Source organism: Dermacentor silvarum, chromosome 5 (genome assembly GCF_013339745.2).
Source record: "Dermacentor silvarum isolate Dsil-2018 chromosome 5, BIME_Dsil_1.4, whole genome shotgun sequence".
NCBI lineage: Eukaryota > Metazoa > Arthropoda > Arachnida > Ixodida > Ixodidae > Dermacentor > Dermacentor silvarum.
Window position 1 is genome coordinate 112,872,636 of NC_051158.1, and position 23,528 is coordinate 112,896,163.

General features: G+C 45.8%; 1 protein-coding gene across 1 annotated transcript in view; it reads right to left on the reverse strand.

Moving 5' to 3' along the window:
• The window catches only part of LOC125945752 (zinc finger protein 501-like), a 44,627-nt gene that overhangs the window by 19,450 nt on the left and 1,649 nt on the right, over positions 1 to 23,528 (reverse strand). Inside the window, exons 2-3 of the mRNA XM_049668028.1 lie at positions 10,814 to 11,331; positions 4,397 to 4,423 (exon numbers count right to left, since the gene is read on the reverse strand). Coding sequence (XP_049523985.1) covers positions 4,397 to 4,423; positions 10,814 to 11,331 — 545 coding nt within the window. The remainder of the gene's footprint in view (positions 1 to 4,396; positions 4,424 to 10,813; positions 11,332 to 23,528) is intronic.

Sequence of the window (23,528 nt, forward strand, 5' to 3'; positions counted from 1 at the left end):
CGTTTGGCATGTCAAATTTGATTACCAGGTGGGGTAAGATAACCTTTCAAAATGCATCGACAAATTTACATAGGAATACAGCCAGGAAGAGAATGCTATGACACGGCCGCGCGTTCAGCGCACCGTTGAAACTTCGGGTACTTTGCTGGCTTATCAATTGCCCTTGCCGAAGTTGGAATTATTTAAAGTGCTCCGTACATGCGATTTTTGTAAGCTACTCAACAATTAAGAAAATTGTGACGGCCCCAAAAGGTCATTTCGTCTCGTTGGGATTGAACACCTCGTAGTATTGGCAACTCACAAGGGCATGTCTATAGCATACGAAGGAAACGCGAAAATGCACTTTATCTGCTACGTAGCATGTCAATGCACGCACAGAAATGGGAGACTGGAATCTGCGATACAAGTTTTTTATTCTGCCTTCGCGTATTTGCTAGATTCGGCATCCGAGCATTGCACTTGTTCAGCGAGATGCCATTTCTCAAAACAAACTGCGAAGTAGATCGCGGCGCCATTTCGACGGAAAATCGTTGCAACGTGCGATCAACCGGTTGGTCGCAGTGGAAAGGGCGGAGAGGGGGGGGGGGAACAGTAGGCGCACTACCAGAGCGATGGAAATTTCGTTATGTGAAATAGGCTTAAGTGCTGTGCTCTAAAATAGGATTGCACAGTGGGAGTTTGACCAACCTACATAGGCAAAACAAAAGGACAATCAGCGGAATGCCATGCTTCCACTGCCCCAGCTGTCAAGTGATGAATTCTCGGAACGTCCATAGCTTTTATAGCCTCCAAGAACTAGCAGTACAGGAGGGGTAGGTAGGTAGCGCTGGTACATACAGACAGTTGCTTCAACTATATTACTTGCTTCAACAGCAAATACAGTTATACCTGGATATAACAAAATTGACAAATTCCCGAAAAACTTCGTTATAAAGAGGATTTCGTTATATGCAGGTATGGCACGAAAATTCGAAAAAAAAACGCTTACCGTATTTACTCGATTGAAACGCGCACCCGTTTTCCGTGACGAAAAGAGAGGGGAAAAAATCCTTTACAGTACCGCGCACCTCATGCTTTCATACAGAAATACAACTATCGCCCAAGATTTACTCCCAATACACCAAAGTTGCGATGAACAAAAAAGTCCCAGTTTCGCTTGAAAGGCGAAAGTTCAATTGCGACAGCAAATTAGCAGACAGCTATACGAAGTAAGGATAGTAGTTTTATCGGCCGTATAAACATGTAAACATTCGCAAGTCAATATCTTGCGTTTCTTCGTCGAAGCACTCATCCTTGGAATGTGACACCAGGTACTGGATGCGTGTCACTTCGCACAAGCGCAAGGCGTCGGAAACGAAGAGCGAGCGACACGATGGCGTTGTAGCGTCGTATAGTGTCACTTAGTGTCAGGTTAGTGAAGCGCAGAGACTTGCGCAGTAACCAAAGAGTGGCGCTGCCAGCGCGTTAACAAAAAAAAAAAAACATTTTTTCCCCTTCGGCAACATCAACTGGAAAAGGAGAGTGCCGGCTTGGCGGGCTAGGCCAACTGCAGCAAGCGGCGGGTTCAGGTTTTTGAATGAAGGGAGGGAGAAAGGTCACGCCCGCGGCGGCAAGATCGCCGGGTCGAGGGATGCAGGCCCGCCTTGCGCACACTCGCACGCACGCACACGTGCGCTCGCTCTCGCCTCGCAGTCACCGTGAATTCCAGCGCGCCTAGCGCGACGCCGCTGCTTCGCATTCCGTCGCGGCAGAGAAGGTGCTTCCGGTTGCTGCTCCCGCAAAAATGACAAAATTTAGGGCGAAATCTCTAGGTTGTGGGCAGGGGAAATTCGTTATTTCGAGGGGGTCTCCCGCTGCCACTTCGTTACGTAGAGGTCTCAAATACATGTGCTTTTATGGAGTAACGGCAGGGAATAGAAAAACTTCGTTATATCCAGGAATTCGTATATGGAGGTTCGTTATAAGCAGGTTTAACTGTTATCAGGGCAGCGAGCATAGGATACAGGAGGATAGGATATCTTGGAGTGTGGATAAACAATGGGGCTGAGTACCTAACGGAACATGAAAAATATGTAACGACTAAAGGTAGCAGGAATGCAGCTGTGATGAAAGATGGGGCACTGTGGAATTACAATAGATACGAAGTGGTGAGAGGGATTTGGAAAGGGGTGATGGTCCCTAGTTTGACTTTCGGCAATGCGGTCCTGTGCATGAGATCAGAGGTTCGAGCAAGGTTGGAAGTTAAGCAGTGAGGGGTAGGTAGGCTTGTTTTGGGAGCACACGGAAATACACCAAATCAGGGGGTACAGGGTGACATGGGATGGACGTCATTCGAAGGCAGGGAAGCTAGCAGCAAGATAGAACTTGAGCAGCGATTGACAGAAATGGCAGAAAAGCGGTGGGCAAGGAGAGTTTTCAGTTATTTGTATCTGAGGAATGTGGACACAAAATGGAGGAAGCTGACAAGAAAATTGTCAGTCAAATATTTGGACTGTAGGAGGGGTGCAAACCAGAAAACAGCGGTTAAGAAAAAGGTTAAAGAAACAGAGAGGGGTCTATCGAAAACAAGGGATGCAGACGAAATCAGCACTGGGAACATATAGAGCTTTCAAGCAAGAAATTGCCCCCAAAAATATCTATAATTCTAGGGGAAGCTCTTTTTTGTTTGAAGCCAGGACGGGAGTATTGCGAACTAAGATGTACCGAGTCAAGTACCAAGGTATAGACACGTTGTGTGGTGCATGTGGAGAGCAAGAGGAAACGGTTGAACACCTCATACTTTTCTGTAAAGGGCTTAACCCTACAGTGCAAAACAACGGGGCTGATTTTTTCAAAGCATTGGGGTTTAAGGACATTGGAGGCACAATACACTTTAAGCGGGTAGAAATAACCAAACAGAGGTTATCTGATTGGTGGCTAAAATCAAGGCAAGGGTGAAATTTCATCCTCTACAAAGTACAAAATATGTTGATAGTCACGGCTAGGTGGCCTGTGCCATCGCCCAATTTAAAGGGTTGATAAAGGTAAAGGGGAAAAGATATAATTCACTCATATAGACCGTTGACCATTACATCGCCAATATACCGGTTAGCAATGACGGCGATTAAATTGAAGCTGCCAGCATGGGCAGAGAATAATGACATATTGGAAGAACTCCAGAATGGCTTCAGAATCGGTAGTCATCTGGTTGACAACTTATTTGTCCTTACTCAGCGTATTGAAATATCCAAAGAAAGGAGACCGCCATATGTGACTTTTTTAGACATTACCGGAGCGTATGACAACATAGACTGCTACATTTTGTGGGATATTCTGGAAGGTAAGGTATAGGCAATGACTGTATACAGCTATTGATGAAGATTTACAGAGAAAATACTGTTTGTTTTGAATGGGATGGGACGAGGAGCGAGGATAAAGGTGATATCAACAAGGGACTGAGACAGGGTTGCCCTTTATCCCTGCTGCTGTTTATGATGTACATGGTAAGAATGGAAAGGGTGCTAGAAGGAATCGATATTGAGTTTAGCCTCTCATACAAACAAGCCGGCACAATAGTTGAGCAGCAGCTTCCAGGTTAATTTGATGCGGACGACATTGTGTTGTTTGCTAACGAGCAAAGTGATATGCAATGTCTATCTGATATTTGTGGAGAAGAATGTGAGAATTTAGGATTAAAATTTTGCATTAAAAAATCAGGTTTTATGGTATTCAATAAAAACAGTGAACAGACAGTGTTGATACAGGGCCAGGAAATACCTCGGGTAAAAGAATACAAATACCTTGGTGTATGGATAAACGGAGGCGATAGATATCTGGAGACTAAAAAAAAAAGAACAATAATAGCAAAAGGGAAGAGAAATGTGGTCATAATGAAACACAGAGCGCTAAGGGGATACAATAGGTACGAGGTGCTCCAGGCTATGTGGAAAGGTGTAACGGTTTCAGGGCCAACATTTGGAAATGCGGTTGTTTCCTTGAAGTCAGGGGTGCAATCAGGACTCGATGGAAACCAAAGGTCAGTGGCATGCCTCGCATTGGACGCTCACGGGAAGATGCCTAATGAAGTTGTGCAGGGTGATATGGGCTGGACAAGATTTGAAGTAAAGGATGCTCAGAGTAAAATTGATTTTGAAGAACGACTGAGGAATATGGAAGAAAGTAAATGGGATGTGAGAGTGTTCAAATATTTGTACAGGAACTACATTGACTCACGATAGAGAAAAATAACTAGGAAGCTTACCAGCAAGTATGCGACTGGTATGGTCAGCAACACGGCAACAAAGAACGTCAAACGCAAAGTGAGAGAGGCTGAGACAATCTCATGGGTGGTGGCAAGAGAAAAGAAACCAGCTGTGACTAACTACCTCAAAGGAAAAAACAAAATCAAGACGGAAACAATTTATGATAACTCAAAGAGAAGCTCCTTATTTTTCGAAGCGGGATCAGGATGCCTTAGAACGCACAGTTATAAAGCGAAGTACACCAAGGACGGCGCCGCATGTGCTTGCTGCGGAAAAGCTAGAGAAACGATGGAACATGTTTTATTGGAATGTGAAGAAATCTACCCAGCTGCAAGTCTAGGCTCATCTGGCCTCCTTGAAGCCCTTTGGTTTAGGGATAGCAGGGGGAAAGTAAACATGTCTGCAAAAGAGCTCAGCTTATAAGAGGCGATTGGAGGTTTGGGGGCAGAAAAGCAGGGAGACCACAAAGAACGGAGGTATACAAAAACAGAGTTCCCAGTAATGGTTCAAAAAGTTTGGTGCTGGGAATTCTTTGTATCTGGGCGTTTACTCAAAAATATAGGCAGGACATTAGGCAAAATAATAACAAAAACTTGGTGGCGCAACCCACCACCCCGTTTCAAAGGGGATGCTCATAGCATCCATCCATCCATGTGGAATATAGTAGTCTGACGACGCGGCCAGCTATCTTCGTGTGCAGCATTTGCAAAAAGCTTTGTGCAACATGATTTTTGCCTTGTTACAGGTGGTACTCACCATAGGTCAAAAAGAACGATCAGCGTAATGCCGTGCTGCTGCTACCTTGACTGCCAAAGAGGGAGGAAGAGACAAGATGAGCAAGAAGGCGATGGTTGCTGTGCATGCCTTGCTGACATGGACATGCACCAGTGCAGACGCATCTCTAGCTGTGACCTGGGGACACGGACAAGCAGCATAGGACATCTCGACCAGAGAGCGGCCAACCAGGAGATGACTGGCAATAGATCTTGCTCCTGAGCCCTGGCTACACTGCACCGTGGCACTACTCCACAGTCCCATTCTAGTCCCAAGCAGCCGTCAACATACACCGCCGAGTGCCACAAAGGCAACTTCCATGTTGTGCTGCTGACGTGGCTCGTCACACTACCGACCATGTCAAGTGCCACATCGTTCGTGAGTTCCCAAGCCAGAAACCAGCACTGTCAAGCAAAAGCGAAGGAAGCCGACGTCTACTTCATGACAGAATTACAACAGCTACGTCTTCATGAGCCACGTCGAGTTGAAAACTGCCACATCTTCTGACTGCCAGACTATTTTAACAATCTGCTAATTAGGAACCAAGACATTGTAGTTGGGTGCTGTTTTCTCTGTATATGTAGACAGAATGGATATTTCGCGTGTAGATACAGTCAAACCCAGATATGTCGAGTGATTGTCTATATCGAATGGTCGTAACGTCCCTTGGAAAGCTCATGCAAAAGTATAGCACTGTACTAAGCGTATATCCAACTCCCATTCACCGCCTCGTTCAATACATTCAACTCTGCACTGTGCCGCGGCAAGTGTCCTTTTATTGCGTTCACGATCATTCCTTTTGCCATCGCAAATATTTAATGCTGACAAACTTGAAATGCCACCATTGCGGCAGGTGCTGTCAAACACGACACTGAATCTGATGGGCAATGCATGTTACTTAGGAAAAAGCATAGTGTGTGTTTCAGTTTTGCCCTCTGCACACATGGATGGCTCGATCGTGCAAAAGTTGGCCATTCACTGTCAGCAAAAGCAGATCACCACACTGCTTCAAGAATGTAGACAACCTCCTGGTCCCATACAATGTCCACGAGAAAGCGTGGAGGATACTTGACCTTTCACTGAGAAGCTCCGGACATGGAATGCCGAACTGCAGATGCTTCGAATACCAGGGCTTTCCATTAACAGCACTTTAGGTTTTCGTAGGTGACCAAAACAAATCAGACCCCAATCCCAATTAAGAAGGATTTTTACACGACAGTTTGGACTTAACGAAACCACCATCAGCCATATCTGCACTTCGCAGAAAGACCAGTGCTGCTTGTCCTGGTCGCCTTCCGTCTTTCAAAGTGGTGGAGGTGCGGTCAAGATCCCGACGTCCTCCTGCCTTCCTGCCCTACCTGGAGCTATGTTCCGGTCTCCGACTGCGCCCGGCCACCCCTACAGCTATGGCCGCCCCTATGTCGGCCGCTGGCACTATCGGTGCCCTGCACCTCCGCCACTTTCAAAAACTCTTCAAGACGACCATGACAGGCAGCACTGGCAGACCCGTTTATTCCGCAGGCACTGCCCAGGCTCAAGCACGAAGAAGAAGAAAAACAGGGATGATGATGGCTATATACAAATGAGAACGACGAAGTCCGTTAAATGAGCTTACAATACTCCAGAATCTTAGGGACCTCTAAATATTCTAAGACGCGTAAGGCCTTGAAAATGTGGCATTCAGACTAAAGGCTTTTCAAGGTATTCAAACATTCGTATGAACTATGTATCAGAAAAAGATGGAACAGCTGTGGTGACAGAATTACAAGTGTTTGACATGAAATAATGTAAGATTAAAAAAAAAAATGCCGCAGTTTCGCTCGAAAGGCGAAGCATCAAATGCGATAGCAAATAAGTAGAGATCTATAAGGAGTGGGGATAGTAGTTTTATCAGCTGCATAAACCTGACACATTCGCTTACTAACTGAATTAACAAGCGTGGTGTCAGCGCACACAAGCAAACATGAATAGATCACACTCGACCGCAGACAACCACTGTCAAAACGCTGGTGTGGGGAAGCGCAGCCGCCGCAGCGAGCGAAGGTTCGAGCGGTCCATCGTTTCAACGGAAGCTGAGTGGCGAAAGCACAGCGAATACAAAGGTCAGAGCCGTGTGGAGATCGCTTGCAAGATACGGTGCACCATTTGTTGGCAGACCAGTAGTCGTCAGAGCAAAAGCCCCCCCCCCCCACGCTGCCTTCCCGCTTTGCTCCTTTCACGTGGCAGACTGCGTCGCCAGTATCCCTTGCGCCCGGTTGCAAGATAAGCATTTGATGCCGCAGCAGAGCATCGCCCCCGTCCCTCTCTCCCATACCACCACAGCCTTTAGGGCGACAGAAGTCGCGTTTGCTCTTCGCCATGCGTTCGCTCTCCGTGAAAGCGCGTGTTCCCTACGCGCCTTCACTCGCACATACGGCGCGCGGCGACAATTTTATCGCCCTTGGACTTTATACGGAACCTCACGGCGACGCCGATGGCAGAAATCCGCTTGAAGTGTCCATATAATATGCAATAAAAAAGAAAACAATACACATGGAACTTAGGAACTGGCTTACATATTAAATTGGTTAGGAATAAGTCATAGCAAAGGCACTCAATGGCAATAAGAAATAAAACTTGCAAGTGCCATCACTGATATTCTATTGCAGCATCGAAGAGAATAACATGCTAAGGAAACTATAAAAGTAACAAAGAAAAAGACTGTTTATTAGGAATGGTAGCAGCAGAGGTTATGATTATAGTTGCAAACAAAAAGAAAACATGTAAACAATATTAGCAATGCACTCATCAAGAACAGTGATTGATATAGTCCTCCAGAAAAGACAAAATGCAATAAAAATGAGGGGTGAATAGAACAGATCACATCTTTTTATGCCCACACAACATAAACTGGAAGTACCAGTCACACACATGAAAGAAAATTCCCAAAGGTACACCCACTAACGAAAGCTACTTTACATCTTGCAAATCCTATACAGTGAGGTTGCGAATATAGCACTCCTTATGTACTAGTGATTCACATGTAGGCAAAGAAGGTAGGGAACAAACGTGTAGCCAATAATGAACCTCTTAGACCAGCCACAAGGCACAAGGCACAATACTAAATGCACAGCCTCTTTCAAGAAAAATACGGTCGCCATGTTACCGATCGGAGCTGAATATGAAATGTCTTATTCCCCTCCTGCTGCAATGGTCGAAATGTCAGTAAGTACTATACTCTATCTCAGTAGTTCCTTGCACCACTGTGGAAACATGAATTCTCGACTAATCCTCTTGAGACATGCTCGTACATCCCGTGTCATCTGCTCAGCGTCTGCTTGGCATCCTGTCGGTACATTCTTTATGGTCAGGTGGATAGACGCAAAATATGCTTTGATGCTATTACCCTAAGCTCCTAAGAGTGTTTCAAGAGTGATTACCCTAAGAATGTCTCAAGGTGCAACAATTAGAAAGTGGCAAACTGACGTAAACAGGTTCTTCCACGAGTGGACCCATAGGTTCTTGACTAGGAAATACTCTTTAGCTCCAAAAGAACAAGGCACCCCCATCCTGGTTGTACCAAAGTCCTTCCTGTAGCTGAGAGGAATAAAGAGCCCCTGAAAGACTTTTCTAGCTCAACGTAGAATGACCTCACTATTAAATTATATTTCCGCAATGTCGAAATTGTTTTTTCAGAATCCTTCAAGTATATGTTAACTTACACGTAGTTATTGCAATGATGAGTGCCTTTCTCTCTCCTTTTGTCTCCACTAGTGCCTTCCCCCAAAACTGAGTGTCTCGGTGGCAAGAGGATTCGTGGCAGCAATCGGAGGCGGCCACGTTAGACAACACTACACAGCACGCACGGCTATGCAACTGTTGTTTATTGACCGGCAGAGCAAAGATGAAGATCACAGACATATATATATATATATTATTCATTTACCTCAAAATTGGCAATTATAGTATTAGTACTGAGAATGTTCGCACAATCACAAAAGCAGCCAAGAGCTGTTGGGCCGAGCTTATGAGATGACGCTGCATGACGACATAGTGGAGGTGAGAGCAAGCGATTTTACACAGATTTTGACAAGACATTGAAAATTCCCAGCTGCCCATATTGCAATAATATTTGGCTAATATGTTCACAGGAGCCTCTTTTACAGATCAGCAACGTTTTCTTACAATGTTCAAGAAGTGTTACAGGGCCCCTTTAACACTTAATAAAAATATGAAAGGAAAAAATTGTCATCAACCTGACTGTAGTATGAAACTCTAAAGGAAATCTTTACAAGTTTATCAGAAAGAAAGCTTCACAGTTGACGAAAAATTCATCTTCGTCTGGGACAAAAACCATAAGCAGTCAGCTTTTCCGGTGCACATAAGTATACACCTCTTAAAACGCCACCCACTAGGCGCCATCGGAAATTTTGCTTAGAAACTGGAACTTGTAAAGATCCGTTTGGGGTACATTTCACCGCAATAATCTTTAAAACTGGTTCATTATTAGAGAAGATAGAATGAATTGAAATGTGAGGTCACCATGTTGCGAGGAGGCGAGCTTCGCTGCTAACATAGACACCCCTTTTACCTCGACTAGTGTCTGCAAGTCCCATTTCTTTGTAGCCTTCTCCAATACCCAAGACGAGAAACGACATCACATTTATATATCACGAGCCCCCAGGTTCCTTCTTTTTGCATTGTTTGCCGTGTTTTTATGGAAAGTATCCACCACTGTCCAAAATGGGACAGATTCCAATTTCATCGTTCCTGCCGATAGCTTCGCAGTGTGGAAAGCATAGCAAGTCTCGTTGCATAATGCCGATTCACAAAAGTAAGCTTCGCCGCAGTACAACAGTATGTGATCAAACATATGCAATGTATTGCGGTGAAGCATACAAAGAGTGGAAAGGGGCCACTGTCACAAGGCAGATGTATATGTGCCTTAATGATACACGCGCCATTTCCTCTCACAGTATGAGATACCAAATAAGTGTGCTGGCAGGCCTTCAGAGCAACTTTGGACGTAGTTGTGGAAATTTGAGCCCTTGAGCGCAGTAAAAGCCACAGATTAGTTTTTTCGGACTGCATCATTTTACAACATTTTCTCAGTGCCTAGGAAGTCCAAAAAATCGGACATTGGCTGTGACTCGTGAGGACTTTATGTGTGTGACCTTGATTCCCCACCAAAACGCAGAGACCCCCCCCCCCCCCTTCCCCAGAAGAAGAACGACACACAGGCTTATATTTTAAGATTGGAGGTGTTTTCGTGCCGTGGAATGGTTTCATAGTTTACTGAATAAATGTCATTGTGTGACCAATCCACCATGTTTGTATGTTAGCGATGCCCAAACCTGGTGAGGCACCATTTAACTTACAAGAATCTTCATTCAGGCAGCAGTATATTTGGAGGAGACCTAACAAGTCCCGATAACTGGCCTAATATTCACAATTTATCCTGACTATCTCAATGCAAACAGCAGTGTTTGGAAGGCAAAGTTGAGGGATGATTGCTTCTCAATTTGTCATGCCTGCGAATGAAGGGATACTTTTCATGAAAGAAAGCAATATCTGCCCACTCTTCCTGCAACTTGTTAGATTATGCCGAAACATCTCGTGAAGTCGCTTGGCAGTTTAACATATAAAACATATCAACACTTGCTTCCTGATGCATCACAATGCCATGCAGCATACTGCACAGGTATGTACATTCATAATTTTAGACTCTGCCTAATACATAACGCACACCTACAAGTTTGGTGAATTACTCAGGGCTGTCATGGAGCAGTGTTTTCATGTGTTTTTTCAAGTGATTAGACTGTGCAAAGGACTTGGAGCAGATGGTGCAGCGGTATGGTCGCTCGCCCGAGTGGATACGTAGGTGAACATTCAGATGACTCCTAGACACAAAAGTCTGAGTGCACGAGGGGCACTGATATGGCCGCTCGCCTGCGTGGATGCACAAATGAGTATTGAGAACGGATCTCCGTGAGAAGCTCTGAGGGCACAAATGGCATTTATACGGCCGCTCACCAGTGTGGACACGCAGGTGTCTTTTAAGATTGGCACTTTGTGAGAAGCTCTTAGGGCATGAAGGGCACTGAAATGGCCTCTTGCCTGTGTGAACGCGCAAATGAACATTCAGTTGGGCTGTGCGTGAGAAGCTGGAAGAGCACAAAGGGCACTGAAAGGGACGCTCGCCTGTGTGGACCCTAATGTGCACTTTCAGATCGGACCGATATCTAGTTTTATAGTCACAGCGATCACAGTGGTGGAGGTGTCCTTGCTGAGACTTGCCATCCTCGGTAGTTGTTGGCACAGGACGACTGCTTTGACCCTGCACAATGAAAACCAATTTGCACTTAATGCCAAAATTAATGTCACAGCTACGTCCGAAGTAGCTCTGAAGGCTTGCTAGTAAACTTAAATCTCGGTGCTTTTACTGACAGGAGATGGCGGGTATGAGCGTGTATAATTAACTCTTTATTGACTAGTATTGCCTAGAGGCAACATACCAGAAAAAATTATAGTTCATCCCTCTTTTATAGGAATTGGTAGAACCCAAAAGTGAAACGTGTCTTCACAGAAGCTGTTGCATGATTGCTTCATGAACTCACGGTCCGCTGCAGTGAAAGGCGATCGATTTGCAGGACGGCAACCGTGTTGCATGTTTGCTTCATGCGCAGCGTCCTGTTGGCGAGCGGCGTTGCAACGCGCTGGGCATCTCAACGCATTGACTTGCCCGCGAGATATTGATAAAAGCGTTCTAAGGGGTGTCTCTATGCATGCGGCCGTGGTGTAATGGTTTCAATGTTGGGCTTCTGTACTAGAAGTCCTGGGTTCGAATCCTACCATCGGACATTTTTAATAATGGTCATGGTATTATTTATTACAATGTACGTCGTTGAAAATGACGAGTTTAGAAAGTCACGAAGCCGTTCGCACTTGATTCTTTATTCTACGGCTACACCGCACTGGACGCTGCACTGTGACAACCAAAGCGCTCCCTGTTGGTGCTCGTTAAAGTGTCGCGATGCAGCACTTCGCTTCAGCACTCCTAAATGGCGCACGTTACATCTGTTACATCAGCTGCCAGAAATCAGTTGTGAAACCCGGGATAAAACACTTTCGTGTTAAAAAAAGGTGTAACAGTTGGCAGGTACGTGTTACGACATCGAAGCAGGACACATCAATTTTGTAATTAAAAAAAGTTTTGTACGCATTTACTTTTCCATCTTCAGTCTTGTGTCTGGGCTTTTATTAGTCCACATTGTGCAACAAGTAAAATAAAGATGTGAAAAATAACTCAAGACAAACAAAATCCTAGCCTGTTAACATACGCCTACTCAGTACACTATCGACACATCCTGATTTACTTGTACTAAGGAATAGGCGTGCTCATCTGTCAAGTCAGGCACATAAGCAGGTAACTAAAGCTTCAGTTCTTGAGCTGCAACATACACAACCATGTTTACATAGGGAAGAACTTCTAGGAGGCCAATTGTTGACACACATTGCAGATAGTAGACCACAATGACCTCAAACTTCTTCCACCATACATCTAGTGCACGGTGTAAGAAAAATAGGTTCGGTGATGACACTGTGATCAGCGCAGCATCCAGATTGTGTTCGCCGCCTACGCTGTTTCCATTTACCGGCGACAGGTGGCGCTAACAGTTGAGGTTCACTGATTCACCCTGTGTAGGTTACCACTGCTGAGCCTTGCTCGTTTGTCACGCTCTACAACGGGGTATGAAGAAAAGTATGTACATGGATGAATACACCAGACTTCTGTGCTAACCAGGCTGATTATCTAAGTGGATGTGCAGTCGATTTCTCACCGGCGTTTTTGTAATTTTTAATAGCTCCGTTAGCTAGCATACACTGAAATCTGTACAGCTAAACCCTGCTTATAACGAACCTCCATATAACGAATTCCTGGATATAACGAAGTTTTTCTATTCCCCGCCGTTACTCCATAGAAGCACATGTATTTGAGACCTCCACGTAACGAAGTGGCAACGGGAGACCCCCTCGAAATAACCAATTTTCCCCGCCGACAACCTAGAGATTTCGCTCCAAATTTTGTCCTTTTTGCGCGAGCAGCAACCGGAAGCGCCTTCTCCGCCACGACGGAATGCAAAGAGAGCGCACGTGTGCGAAGCGTGCCGGCATCCCTCGACCCGGCGATCTTGCCGCCGCGGGCGTGACCTTACCCCTCCCTTCATTCAAACCTGATCCTGCCGCTTGCTGCAGCTGGCCTAGCCTGCCAAGCCGGCACTCTCCTTTTCCAGTTGATGTTGCCGACGCACTAGCAGACGCTGTGACACATCACACTTGATAAACGTGGACACGCGCTGTCAAACGCTGGCGGCATGTGGAAGCGCCGCTGCAGAAGCGAGCAAAGTGACCTTCGTGCTGTTGTCTATCGCTTCAATGCAAACTGAGTGCCGAGAACACACAGCACACACGAAGCTACGAGCCGCCAATGCACCTACACTGCCTACACTCTGTCCCAACGCAGATCGCTTTCAAGATATGGCCCGCACGACCGCACGCCGCCGCGCAGTACGCAGCTGATGCCAGGGTACAGTACAATGCCGCCCGCTATCCCTCCCCTTCTCGCCGGTGCCTTGAGCGCAACGGAAGAAGGCGCGCTTCCTCCCTGCTTCTTTCTTGCGCGCGCGAGATTTCGACGCGGTCGTCGGCTCCCCTCGCACGTTTTCACTCACACATACAGCATACGGCGCGCGGCGACTGCCTTATCGCCCTTGGACTTTATACGGAACATTTATGAGCGAAAGCCAAGTTTAGGGCAACAACGTGTCATAGACACCATCTTAAGATAGCAAATACGGATCTCAAGGGCCATACTTTTGCTGGCGGAAACCAAAAATACATCATAATTGTCGCCCCCGGCACTTTGGGCAGCCAATGCCAACGTCAAGCCACCAAGCGAAGTGACACAAAAAGTCAAACTGGCCGCTCGGGCCTGCGTGGGGTGGTAGTTCGCAACGTATGCTGTGGCAACGGTTCCATTGTTGCGACGCAACAGCGGGGTTACAAATGTATTGCGGTCTATGCTGGGAGCTATGCTGAGACCGGCCGAAAACGAGGTACCCAGGAACGTAACAGCGGGGTTCTACTGCAACACTATATGACGCCATCGTGCCACTCGCTCTTCGTTTTCGATGCCCCGCGCTTGTGCGAAACGACACACGTCCAGTACCTTGTGTGACATTCCAAGGATGAGTGCTTCAACAAAAACGGAAAACGGGTGCGCGTTACAATCGAGTAAATGCGGTAAGCGTTTCTTTTTCGAATTTTCGTGCCGAACCTGCATATAACGAAATCCTCTTTATAACGAAGTTTTCGGGAATTTGACAATTTCGTTATATCCAGGTTTAACTGTACTATATACCTTGTCTTTTCTAGTTGCTCCCGCCGTCTCAGCAAATTAAAACAAAAGAAAAATTAACTTCCTCAGAGCACCTTGAACAATTGCATCTCGAAGTTTACACATGTGTTTGGTTACAAACTTAGCTCGACACACGACCTCTGCTCAGTCTTCTGCTTAGTGTTTCGCAACTGGCTCCATTTCGGCTTGAGGCGATGGCAGCTGTACTTTGTGCCTGTACAAGGCATATGCAGTACAGCTTGATGAAGTGCATGTCACACTGTTAAATCAAGCACAGCTCCGAGAGCAGTATATTTTGTGCTCCTGAGGTCCATGGATGTGCATAATTTTTCTATCCTACTTTGTCATTTCGAGAGGATAATAGGAAGCTCTTATATTAAATCGAATGCCTAACCATAAGTACGTCTGGTGGTGGGTACAGTGCTCTTATACTTGCCGCATAGAATGTTAGGAATGGTACACTGAAGCAAGGGAAAGGGCAGTCACGCGACAACATGAAAATCTCGCCTCCTCTCTTTTACTCTGCGTATAAGTGCGAGATGTCGCGTGCTTTTTCTTTCGTGTGATAACAGATCGGCACTGTGTTCACATTCCTTGTCCTTCATTCTTAATGCGAGTTATGATATCTTATGATGGTGGTGGCGTGGAGCAGAGGTAGAACACCCACCCGGCTTCTAATCTGAAGGCCGTAAGTTTGATTCCTCCTCCAGTTCACTACATTTTCAGGCATGGAGTGGCACCTGACACCGGCAAAAAGAAAATATATATCACCGAGAGCTAGTGGGGCTATACTAGTCCAAGTGCAACCAAATTAGGAAGGCCCACTAAGCTTCAAAAAAGTCAATCCCTCAATAGAACAGGAATTGGCCTCCCTGGTGCAGTATTCGGCCACTACCTGCCTCATGGTTTCTAGAATTAACCCATGGCTCTCAGTCCACAGTGGCTGCGGAGCACCTGACCAAGGCGGTGGAGACGTGCGACACGGCAGCGGGTGCTAAGAATCTCTGGGTCCGGACAGGCTGCCACTGGAAACTGAACCTGGCAAGATTCAATACGCGCACCCTATCGAGTGAGGCTAGCTTAGCATGGCTATTTGAAGGATTCTCAGGTATTGCCTGGGATATTATTGGCCTTAGTGAGGTTAGAGGAATTGGTGAGGCTTATAAAGTGCTGACTAACGGCCGTGTCCTCTGCTACAGAGGACATAGCGTGCAACATTGATGATTTCTACAGCATTAATGAGAGGGTAGCAGTCGTAATAAAGCTGAATGGGAGGTATAGAATGAAGGTAGTACAAGCCTACGGTCAAACCTCGAATCACTATGATGAAGAAATAGAACAGCTTTATGAAGATGTTGAATTAGCAATGAGAAAGGTATGAATTAGCAATGAGAAAGGTACAAACTCAGCATACTGTAGTCACTGGGCGACTTCAAAGCAAAAGTGGGGAAAAAGCAGGCTGGTGAGCAAGCAATTGGCAACTATGGCATCAATTCTAGGAACACTAGAGAGGAGATGTTGGTAGAATTCGCGGAAAGCACTAGGCTCCGAATAATGAATACTGTAATGAAGAGAATGATGCACTTATGCTTCCACACTCGGACTGCGGGGGCGGGCAGACAGACAGGACAAAGCAGAATATAGAACAGCTGGCCCAGGAACGGGTGTTTTCTCTGTCTCCCTGATTCCTTTACAATACCTTCTACGTCATGCGTAGCAACCAGCTACGTGTGACGTAGCTGGTTGCTTGGCGACTATGGATCCCGCCCAGATCCCGCAGTGCCGGCTAGTCTGTGCCGGTTGCTCAGCTGGCTCGGCCGCCGCCGCCGCCGCCGCTCTTGCTCACGTGTTTGTATGATCCGCAGCAGGCGCGGCAACGCGTTCGTAGCAGCCGATGTTTTTCATATTAGGAGCAATGTGTTCCGGCTGGGGAATGTTACGAATTCGTATCACACCAAAATTTGTCCCAGCCGTGATTGTATCACCGGGGTTTTACTGTATTGGCCAAAAGGGTCAGTGTGTGAACACTAAAACTTCTGTAACACAAAAGGCCACTGGGGGAAACAATTACTCCCACATTGAAGGGCACTGTTCACAGCATAGGTGCTCACTACTTTACGATGGCACTATAGTTCTTTCACACCATAAGGTATATAAAGACGAAGTGTTCGTTCTAAAAGAAAGTAATTGCCACTGTACTTGTGTCTCTCCACTTTGTTCTGGTCTGTGCGCTGCTTCACCAATACGGTATGACGAGGCATGGTAAGCCACTTAAAATTAGACACCAACTACAATAAGGAAAAGTAAGAGATGGTTAAACTGGAGCTTTGTTCACAAACATAATGAACAAAGCTCTCATGTAGGAGCCGAAACATGTAATAGTTTTTATTTTGTGGTTGGTATTCAAGTTTCAACTGTCTATTATAATTATTTGCATTTATCTAGTCCTAAAGAAGTTGCAATATAGTATTTGGAGTACTACTCCTTGCATTTTGTTTTCATTACTAAGAATTTTTTTTTTCTTTACTGTAACTTCATACACCACGCAGGTACAACTCGTACATTTTCATTCTATCAAGGACGTCCCCACAAGTGGTGGGTATTCTTCTGCGCTTACCTAATTATTCTCAGAGATTTCCAGCAGATATGTAGTCCTCATAAACTGTACCTAAATAATTTTAGCCTATGCGGTTATTCATCGACCATGTAGGATTCTTCAAATTTTGACAGGGCTCATTCTAAGCAAACTTGTGAACTAACAAATTTGAGCATGCAGTCACCCCCTTCCAAGTTTGTTTCGATGAAGGCTTCTCCTTTGGTGCTACTCTTGATCCGCCCCCTATTCCTGTGATTACCACCATGGGCTTCAAGGCAGACACTCTTGGGAAAGTTTTCATGTACAAACCTGGTTCTTTCACACTTCTTTTGACACAGACGGACACTGAAAGCAAAGGTGGCACAGCAGGCATGTTGGTCGCAATACTCTGTTGGAGTGAGCTGTGGGAGAAGGAGGGGGGGGGGGAGGGGTTATTCTGTAAGTGTCCACCTAGTGGACATGTCCATGTCGTCTGCTGCTGAAGTGTTCATTGGTTAGGGGTACCTGTCTCCTTCTCATAGGTATCCCAGCCAGTCAGAACTTCCGCAGCAGATCAAATGGACATGTCCACTAAGTGGACACTTACAGATTGCCCCCCCCCCCCCCCCCTATGCTCTGTCCTATCTTTCCACCCTTCTCCATGTAACTTACTCAGCAAACAACTTGTTCAGTATGTTGGCCACCTTAATCAATGTTCTAATAGCTTAGTGTTTAAATGGGTATGTGCTATAAATAAGACGTTGTAAACCCAAGCAGTTAGGTTGGCGATTGCCACTGCTACGCACCATACAGGCTCAAGCAATAGCTTCACCGTAGCTTTCCAAAATAGCTTTACTGCACTTTGAAAGCAGAGAAGGCAGAATACAAAAACAGACTAGCATTTCTCTAACGTGACCCACCCCCTCCGCTTTTTTGTGTTATTACAATAAGTTTATTCAACCCAAATGAAGTAAACAATAAACACATAGAATTGTGACCCTCATTTCATTTCACTGCCTCATTTTTAGAGGTGCAGCAAGATTCTTTAATTGCATTACGAGTTGTTACACAGGTTTCTATCTTAATTTGTTTATTTCTGATGCTCCAAATAGGGCTACAACTGTTTCCTCATCCACAGCTATCAAGGCCTTATGACACCTTTGGAGGTGATATGAAATGAGTAAACGCTACACATTGCATAATTTCCCAATACATTTTAACAGCTTCCTTCAACATCTTTGTATGCTCATCAAAGCCAGCATTTCTCTTGTGACCACCTTTAAAGAGCCTGGGATGATGATGATGTGTGGTGCTTTATGGCGCAAGGGCCAGGTATGGCCAAAGAGCGCCATGACAAATGGTAATTCTATCGATGAATTGTGGATGCCGTGGGCAATAAATGCCTCATGGTAGATGTGACATGGCTGTAGAGGGCCTAAAAACTGTCGCTGTATATGGCATAAACCATGTAGGTGGTAAAAAAAATGACACAAACTAGTTAGTGATGTGGGCTATGGCAAATGGGTTTTGTTAAAAACGTATGATGTAAGACATATAACAGTGATACTAGGGCTTGAAGAGAGCCCTTGAATACAAGGGCTGTTAATCACATGCTAAAAATTGCCTGGCCAAATGATTTTCAGGGTGTTTACTTCATTTAAGAATTCTAAAACTGTTTTCAGGTTAAAAAGCGGTTCATAGCTAAGAAAATATGATGGGTGAAGAGGTATGTTTTCGCGATATGCAGAAGGGAAATACCTTTTCCTCTCTGCTTCTATTGCAGGGCACCGAATAAGAACATGGACAACTGTCAGAATATTGCTGCACTTACTACAAATCGGAGGATCACTCCCAGTCAAGAGGTAAGAGTGAGTACTGTAAGTGTGTCCTATTCTTAATCGACAAACAAGTACGTCCTTATATCGTGCCGTTTTCCCAGTTATCCAGTTCCCTAGTTTTGGTTTTATCATGTGTAACTTATTTAGTACCTGGGTATCCCACTCTCCTTGCCAATGCTTCCTCTGCTTACGGCGTAGAAAAGACTTTAGGTCTGTGACAGGGATGGGGATATTTGCGTCTCTATCGCTAAAGGTTACTGACGTAGCATTTTTGTCAGCAGCTTCATTGCCTTTTATACCTTTGTGGCCAGGTACCCAGCATACGACAATCATTTGGTTGCACATATATGCGGAGCACAACAAACTGTAAAGTTCATTAAAGACGGAGTTCTTGTGTTTCCGTAGACTACTTAGGGCTTTGACTACACTTAATGAGTCTGTGAAGACAATAGCCCTAGCGACATTTGTGAGCCTTATGTGTTGAATAGCCGAGAGTATAGCGTATGCTTCCGCTGTAAAGGTAGATGTGTGTGGATTTAGTGCCCCAGATGTAGAAAATGAGTCTCCAAGAGCTGCATAAGAAACGCCAGCAGTGGACTTCGAAGCATCTGTGTAGAATTGTGCGCAGAAGTACTTCTCCTGGAGTTCAAGAAAATGGGAATGTATATGTGCCTCCGGTGCTTGTTTGGATATTTATATGAAAGAGATGTCACACTGAATAGTGTGCCATGCCCATGGCAGTGGAAGCAAAGTAGGGACCATTAGTACATCCTCTAGAAGATGGACCTCTGTTTTTTCTGACAGTGCTTCCAACTGAAGAGACAGAGGGGGCCGGTTGGCTGGGCGGTTATGGAACAGCCTGACAGTGGACATGTCGCGAATCGTAGAATGACATGGATAATGGATGTCTGATTTAACTTTCAGGGCGTAGGAGAGACTTAAATATGTCCTTTGGAGATCCAGAGACCACTCATTGGACTCAACGTACAGGCTTTCAACAGGACTAGTCCTGAAGGCACCTGTAGCAAGATGGATACCCAAGTGATGAACGGAATCTAGCATCTTCAAAGCACTAGGCATAGCAGAGTTATAGACAATGGCTTCGTAGTCAAGGCGCGACCATATGAGACTTTTGTACAAGTTTAAGAGGCACCTCCTGTCACTTCCCCAAGATGTCCAGGCCAAGATCTTCAGTAGATTCATTGTCTTCAGGCACTTTGCTTTCAGATACTTCGAGTGGGGGATGAATGTTAATTAAGAGTCTAAAATGAGGCCCGAAAATTTATGTTCATGGCTCACAAGTAGCTGTTGTCGATTAAGATAAATAGTGGGGTCAGGTAATATACCTCGCTTGTTCGAGAAGAGAACACACGTGCTTTTTAGTGGGTTTAGTTTAAATCGATTCTCGTCAGCCCACGTAGATAATTTGTTTAGCCCAAGCTGTACATGTCGCTCGCAAATAGAAATACTACATGATTTAAAACCTATTTGTACGTCATCCACATACAGTTAAACCTGGATATAACGAAATTGACAAATTCCCGAAAAACTTCGTTATAAAGAGGATTTCGTTATAAGCAGGTTCGGCACAAAAATTCGAAAAACAAACGGTTACCGTATTTACTTGAGTCTAACGCGCCCTCAATTGTAACGCGCACCCGTTTTCCGTTTTCGTCGAAGCACTCATCCTTGGAATGTCACACCAGGTACCGGATGCATGGACGCATGTCGTTTCGCACAAGGGCAAGGCATCGGAAACAAAGAGCGAGCATCACGATGGCGTCGTAGCGTCGTATAGTGTTACAGTAGAACCCCGCTGTTACGTTCCCGGGGGCCGCGTTTTCCCGGCTGCTCGTTTTCGGCCGGTCCAGGCACAGCTCCCATAGAACCCAATGCATTGGTAACCCTGTTGTTGCGTCGCAACTGTGGGACCGTTCCCGCATCATACGTTGGGAACTGCCACCCCGCGCCGGCCCGAGCGGCCATTTTGACTTTTCATGTCGCTTGGCTTAGTGGCTTGACGATGGCATTGGCCGCCCAAAGTGCCGGGGGGGACAACTATGATGTATTTTCGGTTTCCGCCAGAAAAAGTATGGCCCTTGAGATCCGTATTTGCTACATAAAGATGGTGTCTATGCACGTTGTGGCCCTAAAATTGGTTTTGGCTCATAGATATCCCGTATAAACTCCAAGGGCGATAATGCAGTCGCCGCGCGCCGTATGCTGTATATGCGAGTGAAAACGTGCGAGGGGAGCCGACGACCGCGTCTAATCTAGCGCGCGCAAGAAAAGCAGGGAGGAAGCGCGTCTTCTTCTGTTGCGCTCGAGGCACCAGCGAGCGAGCGAGGGGGGAGGGATAGCGGGGCAGCGTTGTGCTGTACTCTGGCATCAACTACGTACTGCGCAGCGGCACGCGGTCGCGCAGGCCGTATCTTGAAAGCGATCTGCGTTGGGGCAGAGTCTAGCAGTGTAGGTGTGTCGGCGGCTCGTAGCTTTGTGCGTGCTGTGTGTTCTCAGCGCTCAGTTTGCGTTGAAGCGATAGACAACAGCATGAAGGTCACTTCGCTCGCTTCTCCTGCGGCGCTTCCACACGCCGCCAGCGTTTGACAGCGCGCGACCGCGCTCATCGAGTGTGATGTGTCACAGCGTGTACCAGCGCGTCGGCAACATCAACTGGAAAAGGAGAGAGTGCCAGCTTGGCTGGCTAGGCCAGCTGCAGCAAGCGGCAGGATCAGGTTTGAATGAAGGGAGGGGGAAAGGTCATGCCCGCGGCGGCAAGATCGCCGGGTCGAGGGATGCAGGCCCGCCTCGCACACGCACGCACGCACACGTGCGCTCGCTTCGCATTCCGTCGCGGCGGACAAGGTGCTTCTGGTTGCCGCTCGTGCAAAAATGACAATATTTGGGGCGAAATCTCTAGGCTGTCGGAGGGGGAAATTCGTTATATCGAGGGGGTCTCCTGCTGCCACTTCGTTACGTAGAGGTCTCAAATACATGTGCTTCTATGGAGTAATGGCGGGGAATAGAAAAACTTCATTATATCAAAGAATTTGTTATATGGAGGTTCGTTATAAGCTGGTTTAACTGTATACAGAATAAAACATTGTACGTGGTATGACAGTTTAGAGCGAGTTCATTTTGACAATAAATAATGTACTGCTCAGCACACCACCTTGTGGCGTGCTGAGCTGTACGAGACAGGACGCTACCAACTCTGACACGGAACGTGCGATCAGAGAAGTAGCTCCGAATCACATTTAATAAGTTGCCTCGGACTCCCATTCCAGCCAGGTCACGGAGAATTCCAAAACGCCAAGTTGTGTCGTATGCCTTCTCCAAGTCTAAAAATACTGATAAGAAAAACTGTTTGTGTACAAAGGCATCACGAATATTTGTCTCGATGCGGACAAGGTGATCTATGGTGGATCTACCTTCCCTGAAACCGCACTGTAGGGGATCGAGTATTTTGTTGCTTTCAAGAAAATGGATGAGGCGCTGGTTAATCATTTTCTCAAAGAGTTTGCATATACAACTTGTCAGGGCTATAGGCCTATAGCTACTGGCTGAGGAAGGGTCCTTGCCTTCTTTGAGAATAGGAATGACGATTGCTTCTTTCCAGGTGGACGGACTGTAGCCGGCAGAGAACGTGGAATTAAAGAGTAATAGTAGTGTTTTGTGGGTTTCGGGGTTTACGTGTTTGATCATCTCGTACAGGACTCTGTCACTTCCTGGAGCGGACTTGTTGCAACTATTTAGTGCAGCCTGAAATTCCGCCATATTAAATGGATGGTTGTGGGGTTCATTTCTATTTCCTTTACAATCCAGAGGCAATCGCTCCGCTTGTTTCCGGTATCTCAGAAATGTATTTGAATTGTGGGATGAACTAGAAATCTTTTCAAAATGTGCCCCTAGAGAATCAGCTTGGTCAATAAGTGTGTCTCCTTGTATATTTACTAATGGTAGAGGATGAGTTTCTTGGCCTTTTATTTCTTTACCCTGTTCCAGGCTTTTCTTTCATCTGTATATGAATGAATGCTAGAGATGTATTTCTGCCAGCTTTCTTTTTTAGCACGTTTTGGCGCGTTCTTCTACCTTCCGATTTTACTTTCTTGAAGCTGATTAAGTTCTCGGTAGTCGGGGAGTCGCTAAGGTGACTCCAAGCCTTATTTTGATTTTTGCAAGCGTCCTTACACTCCTCATTCCACCAGGGAATCTGTCGTTTAAAGGGCGATCCGTTCGTTTCAGGGATACATAATGACGCAGCATCAGTTATAAACGCCGTCAAATATGACACTGCATCACCAATAGGAAACATACAGATGTCATCCCAGGTCATATATGTCAGCTCTCTGTATCGTTTCCAGTCGGCACCGTCGACTTTCCAACGGGGCGGATGTGGAGCACACTCATCGCCTTTTGTTAATTTTAGGATGATTGGGAAATGGTCACTCCCGTATGGATTTTTGATGATTTTCCACTCTAGGTATGGCACAAGTGTACTTGATGCGATACTTAAATCTATGGATGAGTATGTTTTGTGCGCGACAGTGTAGAATGTTGGCTCTTTTTTATTTAACAAGCACGCATCTGTAGAGAAAAGAAAATTTTCAATTAAGCGCCCTCTTGCATCACAATGAGAATCACCCCAGAGGGTGTTATGTGCATTTAAATCGCCTACTATGATGTAAGGTTCGGGAAGTTCT